Source organism: Amia ocellicauda, chromosome 3, assembly GCF_036373705.1.
Source record: "Amia ocellicauda isolate fAmiCal2 chromosome 3, fAmiCal2.hap1, whole genome shotgun sequence".
Lineage (NCBI taxonomy): Eukaryota > Metazoa > Chordata > Actinopteri > Amiiformes > Amiidae > Amia > Amia ocellicauda.
This window is the reverse complement of record NC_089852.1, coordinates 29,923,710-29,931,824: the sequence shown is the minus strand read 5'-3', so window position 1 is coordinate 29,931,824 and position 8,115 is coordinate 29,923,710. Positions and strand designations below refer to the sequence as shown.

At 45.8% G+C, this 8,115-nt stretch overlaps 1 protein-coding gene across 2 annotated transcripts in view; it reads right to left on the bottom strand.

Annotated features, from left to right (window-relative positions):
- Window positions 1-8,115, bottom strand: part of flt1 (fms related receptor tyrosine kinase 1) — a 54,523-nt gene that overhangs the window by 2,849 nt on the left and 43,559 nt on the right. For both annotated transcript variants that reach the window (XM_066698964.1, XM_066698965.1), the window contains exons 22-29: window positions 7,939-8,036; window positions 7,052-7,174; window positions 6,235-6,346; window positions 5,543-5,642; window positions 4,320-4,425; window positions 3,683-3,813; window positions 1,106-1,181; window positions 728-825 (exon numbers count right to left, since the gene is read on the bottom strand). In XM_066698964.1, the coding sequence (XP_066555061.1) occupies window positions 728-825; window positions 1,106-1,181; window positions 3,683-3,813; window positions 4,320-4,425; window positions 5,543-5,642; window positions 6,235-6,346; window positions 7,052-7,174; window positions 7,939-8,036 (844 nt within the window). The remainder of the gene's footprint in view (window positions 1-727; window positions 826-1,105; window positions 1,182-3,682; window positions 3,814-4,319; window positions 4,426-5,542; window positions 5,643-6,234; window positions 6,347-7,051; window positions 7,175-7,938; window positions 8,037-8,115) is intronic.

The window sequence follows — 8,115 nt, the reverse complement described above, 5'->3', positions numbered from 1 at the left end:
GGGGGAGCTATTCATGATCCACAGGGCCAGTGTTTTCCTGTGATAATAAAAAATATTTTTGGAAATATCGGAAGCCACTATTATTGCATTGTTTTCTTAAAATAACCACATTCCAGAATGTTAATTAACTCTGCTCAGTGCCCCTTGATACATATATGCGTTCTTCATGTATATTTTCAGAAGCACGTGTCGCCCTGGCCTCGCAATGATCCCCCCAAAGGGTGACCTGAGGCCTCTGGCTGAGGAAGGTCTGAGGCTGTTTTTCAGATTAAGTGCCTCGTTCTTTATCCACTTTAAGTGCAGGAAGAGGAAAGTGGAGGAAGGAGCTGATGACCGTGGCTGTGTCCAGCAGCCGTGTGTCAGCTTTGCCCTGCTAAGTAAAAACGCTTCCTCCTCCGAAGCTGAAAGCGCTCTCAGACAGTTCACGGCTACTGGAAAATACACAAAAAGTTGGATGTGATTGTGGGTGAAAGTAAGTGAGCGTGTTTATCGTGGCAGCTGTTTATACAGCCGAGCGCAGGAAGGACTACTGCGCTGAGAGAGGTGATGGCTTCCTGACGCCGGGTCCAAGTGGACCAAGAGTGAGAACCGCATGGGTGAGCTGTAGGGGCAGGGGGGCAGAGATGTAGTGAGGATGAGTCGGGGGGAGTGTGAGGGTAGGTGGTGAGGCATGTCGTGGGGCTGTGTGGGCCGTCCAGGTAGGCGGTGTGTATGGGGGGACACTCACCCTGGACTGGGCGAGGCGGGACGGGTACGACCTGCGCTCCACCTCAGGCTCTGCAGCTCCTCGGACGGCAGCACCATCCCACTGTCGGACTGGTAATCCTGATGGGGACACAGGGACAGTCACATAGTCGCCCACACACAGCAAAGGGCGTGGCTCGGTCCTGATTACACGGTCTTACTGGAACGCTTCTATTGAACTCTACAGTTTATATTGATTGAGCTTTGCGGTTAAGTGGTGCTAAAAACAAACTAATGCAAACATTTATTTATTGAGCTTCAAAACACAACAGGAAACCATTCTCACTCATCGTCTTCTGTCTCTGGGCACTGACATCATTGTACCCAACAATTAGTAACTGTCACTTTGCTGTGCCCTTACCTCCCAGACTTTCCCGTCGCTCACAGAGATTTCCTCAAATGTCTTCACACTCTGAGATCGCTTGGTGTTGATGTTCCTGGAATGTGAGAATGGAAACCTCATGAGCATTAGAGCCTGGTCTGTCCCTGTCCTGCCCCACTGTTGACCTCACTCAGACACAGAGAGACTGACACTGAGTGGCCAGCTGTGGCTTTGAGGGTTTGCTGATTTCCAGTTCAGTCATATGCAGTGGAGTGTGAGAGTGACTGAAACTACAGATTGAGAAAACTTTCGATTAGAAAATGATCCATTCTTCATTCCCCCTTCACAAGCTAAAGAGATGACCATGCCATCATTAGATTACACACAGCCCTAGCTCTAGCTTTTCAAAACTGGAAGGGCCGATGAGAGAGTGGGGCAAATCTAAAATAAATACATACATAAAAATCAATGTACACCACAGCTATGTGGATTGAAATCAGATAATTAAAAGAACGTAAAAAATACTCTGAGGAGCAGGCCAGGCACAGCGAAAATTGGTGGGGCAATGATATCTCTAGGTGACCTAAAGCCATAAACAAAAAGGAAAAACGATTGCCCACGACTCATATTTACAGACGTGGCAGAAATTATTGGTACCCTTCCACTTTAAAAAAAAAAATCACTATTTTCTCATAACTAAGTAGAAATTGACAAAAGTATTTGGTTTCCACCATTCTTTAATTCACATTCAATAGAACAGAAACTTTGCTTTTGATTTATGTTGTAACATATTACTTTAAATAGTAAAACAAATTAAATGGCACGGACAAAAATATTGGGACCCTTAACCTAATATTTAGTTGCACAGCCTTTAGAGACAATAACTGCAATCAAGCGCTGTCTGTAACTCTGAATGAGATTTCTACACTTCTTGACTGGCAGTTTGGCCCACTCTTCTTGAGCAAACCGCTCCAGTTCTGCGAGTTACAGCTCTTTCCACAGATGTTCAATGTGATTTAGATCAGGACTCATAGAAGACCACTTCGTAATGGTACTATGTTTTCTTCTCATCCATTCTTGGGTGCTTTTTGAAGTATGTTTCGGGTCATTATCCTGCTGGAGGACCCATGACCTGTGAATGAGACACAGCTTTCTGACACTGGGCTGTACGTTTCGCTCCAAAATGCCTTGATAGTCTTTTGATTTCATTGTGCTCTGCACAGATTCAAGGCACCCAGTGCCAGAGGCAGTAAAGCAACCCCAAAACATCACTGAGCCTCCTCCAGTAGGGCTGGTGTTATTTGAAAGCTTCATTTTTTTCCTGTAAACATGGAGTTGTTGTGAAAAGCTCTACATTTGTTTAATCTGTCCAATGGACATTCTCCCAGAAGGACTGTGGCTTGTCCACATGCATTTTGGCAAACTCCAGTCGGGATTTTTTGTGTTTCTCTCTTAGAGAGAGGTCTTCTACCATGGAGCCCATTTTCATTCAGACAGCGACAGATGGTGCGACTTGAAACTGTTGCACCTTGAGCTTGAATGTCGGCTTGGATCTGATTTGAGGTTTTCCTTAGTTCTTTCTCCACCATTCGAACAATCCTTCTCTTCATTCTTGCATCAGTTTTCCTCTTGCGGTCACAACCAGGGATGTTCACTACAGTCCCATGGGCCTTAAACTTCTTAATAATATTGGGCAACAGTGCTCACAGGAACATCAAGCTCTTTAGAGATGGTCTTGTAGGGCCATGCTTGACTATTACCTTCTTTCTAACCTCCTCAGACAACTCTCTGGTTTTCCTTCTCTTTTCCATGTTCAGTGTCATACACACAGTGACACAAAACAGCAGAGGGAGTATTTGTCTCCATTTCAATGGGCTGAATGAGTGATAATGTGATTGAAGACACCTGTGATACTAATTAAAAGATAATGGTCTACTTGAGGTATCACTACAATACAATGATTTCATATAACTTCTAAAGGGGATCAATAATATTGTCAGAGGCGATTCTAGGGTATGTGGGGGCCCCAGGCAAAATAATTCCTGACGGTGATGCCGCGGGGGGAGGGGGGTGTGGGTGTGCGGCGGAGTTTTCTTCTGTGAGAGCGGGGGGCGGGTTCCCATTTGGGGGCCCCCCCTCAGCCTGGGGCCCCAGGCAATTGCCTAGGATGCCTACCTCCTTGCGACGCCCCATAATATTGTCCAGGCCATATTAGAATGTCTTTATAGAATAAGCAAATTGGATGACAAAAGATCTTTTAATTTCAACACTTTTCATGTGCATTATTTTAATAAAATGCAAGGGTACCAATACTGGGTGCCAAATTTAACTTAAATCATATGTTTTTCCAATATTCATAAATATTAGATAAATAAATTAGATTTACATTTACTGCCCCGTAATTTCCCTCACTGTTTTAATCTTTGTCTATTATCTCAATGGTGAGAATAACATGTCTAGTGTGAACACTGAGAGGAAGGCCGGTCATTAAAGACACACACACTGCTGCTCTACTGACACTCTGAGTTCCCTAATCCCACATCGCTTCAGACTTTTTTCACACAGAAAAATGTAAAGCTCTGTAAAGCACATCTGCCTGAAACATTTGGCCATTACCCCAGACTGCCAGCGCTGTGGAAACTGAGCCGGGGTCCCAGCAGCTCGCCTGCTGCAGTTCCCTCCCCCGAGGATGGGGCAGCGCTGCTCGGGGACAGGACAGTGTTCAGGGGGATGTAATCCTTCCCGTCCTGCAAAACACACAGTGGCAACGCAGTCAGTTGTGCACGAACACAGCGTGGCTGCAGGGCAGGGGTCTGCTCTGTGACACTGCCCTGAGCTAATGGCGTAATGTGCTTTTTCACTCAAACCACTGCTGCTACTAGTGTGTATGTGTGAGAGAGTGTGTGAGAGTGAGAGAGTGAGAGTGTGAGAGTGTGTGTGAGAGTGTGTGTGTGAGTGAGAGTGTGTGAGTGTGTGTGTGTGTGTGAGAGTGAGAGAGTGTGTATGTGTGTGCGTGAGAGAGTGTGAGAGAGTGTATGTGAGAGTGAGTGTATGTGTGTGTGTGTGAGTGAGAGTGTGAGAGTGTGTGTGTGAGAGTATGAGAGTGTGTGAGAGTGAGAGAGTGGTGTGTGTGTGTGAGAGAGAGTTTGAGAGTGTGTGAGATAGTATGTGTGAGTGTGATAGTGTGTGTGAGAGTGTGAGTGTGTGTGTGTGTGTGTTGGGGGGAGGCTGGCGGGGCTGGGGGAGTACACACCTGTTTCACACTGGCCTGCAGCAGGTCCCCCAGTGTCTCCACCAGCTGTGGGAAGGTGGGCCGCTCCCGGGGCTCGGCCTCCCAGCAGGCCAGCATGGTGTTGTATCTGCAGGGGAGAGCACAAGTCAGCACAGGCCTGCAGAGCTCCCTGCCTCCGCACACATATGGTGTGAGTTCTGTCTTTGTGTGTGGGCGATTTCTTGCAGTTTTTTTTGTTCCTGAATCCCCAAGTGATAGTAAAACTCCCCCATGTTACACAGCCCAGCTGACTGTGTGTGTAGAATTGCATCCATCACCGCACCACAAGAGTGCGTTCTCTCACGGTCATTCGTCTTCATGACAGATGCAGTGACACAGGTGAGGCAATAAAGCAGGGCCTTATCAGAAGGGAAGATTGGGGTCCCAGGGATGTTCATATCTTGTGTCTGTTAGACAGCAGTGCTCCACAGGGCCAGATCACTTTAAAATGGTGTAAAAGTGAGATCCAGCAAAAGTTTACAGAGGCTAGAGATAAGAATGAGAAGTGAAGTGTGGCAGGTGCACAACTGAGCTGTCCTCAATTGTCACACAACTTGACGTAGATCTCTCAGTCTTGAGGATGAATGGAAACATTAATTCAGGAGATTAGTCACATTCTCTGGAAACCTGTTCGTTACCATCTAACGGGACACCTTTACCCAGTGAGAGGATGCTTGCCTGCCCATTAAAGGCCAGCTAGGACAATAGACGGGAGATAATCAGTAGTATGACTATTTCTGTGGCGCCTTGGTAACTTCCTTTCTGAAACTATTATTTATTTATTTATTTATAGATTGAGAACGAAGATATCACTTCATCAGTTAAAGCCAAGAATAGACACCTATGCGATGCTGTTTTTATATATTTTTTTACGTTGCTGGGGCTACAGAAGGCTGAACATATTTTAAAAATATATACAAAAATCTATGGCAACAGAAGTAAATGGCTCCGCTAATGAACTGCAGAATCATCCACTGCAGGTTCCTGTCATTCAAATCTCGTCTGTAAACGATGATGACTTTTTCTGCCAATACCTTAACACCGTTTTCTCTGGCTGCCAAGTAAACAATATCTGTTTTAATGACAGTTTGACCACATCTGCACAAAAATAATGTTTATTTATTTGATTAAGAATAATTTTAGGGGAAAAGGTGTTTGGTTCTTTTACAAACTGCCCCTGCACCCTGGCCAGTCTGTGCACTCACATGTCTGCAGTGGCGTACTCGGGAGCCCGCATCCTCGTGCCTTCCTTCAGTCTGCTGCAGAAATCCTCGTCTATCTGCACACCTGGGTACGGGGAGGCTCCTGCACAGAGACGTACAGAGACAGGTCAGACACGCACTGCACATGCACTGTGACATGCCACAGACGTACCAAAACAAAAAGGCTTTGGATAATCTTTCGAGATCCTTTAAGAATCGCCAAGAATAACTTTCCCTGCAGCTTTCCAGCAACTCGTGAACCCTGTCAGGAGTTCAGACAACCCCAACAGACGGATGTAGTAGAAGGTAAATGGAGTTTATTTTGGCCTAGACTCGACCTGGCCATTAGGATGAGGACATCGTGACCCCCCCCACTAGGTGGAATGAGTCGAGGAGCTGCAGCAGAGGCGGTGATTGGTGTGGAGGAGGGATGCAGAGTGATTAATGCTGGGAAAGTGCATGAGTTGCCAGGTACTTATGCTTCGGGAGGGCGGAAGTCAGGTGCAAGATTGGAGTCGTCCTACTCCCAAACGCCATTAGAAATAGCAATACCACATGGGCGACCGTTGAAACACTAGGAAGGGCAGTTGCTTCCAGATACCGGTAGAAGCTGAAATGTAGTCTTATCTGCATTGTCAAAAGGATGACACGTGTTTCTTTACGGTAATATGAATACGTGGCAAGGCTCCACCCACCCAAAGAGAAGATCTCCCACAGCAGGACTCCGTAGGACCACACGTCACTCTGGGTGGTGTAGACCTTGTCAAAGATGGATTCCGGAGACATCCACTTCAGAGGAAGTCGGGCCTGTGGATTATGGGACAAACCTGTGATGTAGGTAGACCAACGCATGACGCTAAATGTCACACAGTTGTTGTTGTTATGTGTGTTTTTTAGTTTCACATTGCAGTGTAGTTTTGAAACCCCATTTCAGGTGTAAAATGATATTTAAACTAACTCGATAAATATACAGTGGAGTGTTACCTTATGTCTGAACATTTGGTTTTATTCCGCTATGTTGGTTAATTAGTTGAGTCATTTACTTCTGATGTTTCCTTTTGACTATTTTCACACAGTCTGTTAAATCGGGAGGAATGACAGTGCTAGGAAGATGAAGTTTGTTTTGTTCTGACTTCTGAGATACACAGGCCTCAAGACAAAGCCTCCTGGTAATATTAACCTTATTATATTAATATACATAATTAATACGTTGTGCTCCACAACTTTCCCAGCAGCCGTGTGTCGGCTATGCAGGACCGGCCAGCGTGGTCAGTGTGTCAATGTGAGGCATTGCTTAGGGAAAGGGATAACTTTTTACGCTCTTCTGTATGATGTTAGTGACAAAGTTAAATGGCAAGGTTACAAAATTAGTGATGTTTGTTTCTTGGGAAGGATGTTGCATTCTTCCTTGGTTAATTAGTACCATGATCATTTTATCACATTTAGATTGTTATGATGGTTTTAACAGTATATGTTGCCTATACATTAGGCCAAGAGACAAGTAACTCTTACATCTCCTTTCCTGACGTAATCAGGGTCTTTGTAAATATCTCTGGCCAGGCCGAAGTCACAGATCTTGACCACATTGTTCTCAGACAGAAGGATATTCCTGGCTGCCAAGTCTCGGTGGATGCACTGGGATTAAAATAAAAGAGCAGAAAGAAAACAAAGCCACAATCAGAGCAATGCTCATAATCCCCAGTGCGATGATTCACCCAGGGGGCTCTTTAATGTTGCACTCTTTATTCTGCGGTGTGAAAGAAAACCCCCTCATTGTGCGCTTCGCAGGGGGAAGTGGGCTGAGGTGAACAGGAAGTCTGCGCGAGTTCCTCAGACCCTACAATCACAAACAACAAAAAGATGTTCTCTTGATTCTCGAGGTGCAGTCTAAACATCCAGCGCTGGGCAGTGAGTTGGCCAGCGCTGGGGAAGAGGCTGGGCAGTGCGGAAACACAGAAAACGCCGCGCCAGCGCAGCAGCCCCCATGCGCCGCCAGCCGCAGGAACACTCTGCGTCCCGAGCGGCCTGGGATCCTGTTCAAGCCCCCGCTGTCCGCTTCACATCACTGACACCACGGCATCTTCACCTGAGCAGAGAGGCACTGTCCTTGTGTGAGAACATGCTGTCTGGAGTTTTTATAAATTTTTCTTTTTGATTGTTTTCAATTTGTTTCATACACAGTGAAGTATTCTAGGATGTGGCTGCTGAAAATGCTACATTTTCTGCAGTTTCATCAATTTGGCAAACTGCTCTCTTAAGCCATGTCAGCTCCAGTGTCCACTTATTGTAATACAGGAAGGAGTATGTTTACTGAATGTTTATTTTTTGAGAATTTAAACTCTATCACACAAACAGCAGTCCTTTATATAGTTAATGAAGTGAAGAAACTGGAGTCTGACCTTCCGCGATGCCAGAAACTCCATCCCTCGAGCCACCTGGAAGCTGTAGGAGATCAGATCCTCCATCACTATGGGTTTGTTGTAGAAAGCATCTGAATCTGCAGGGCAGAGAGGGAGGAAAAGGATACAGGCTATTGTACATGAAACAGTTGGAAGCAACATCACTGTGCTATTCTG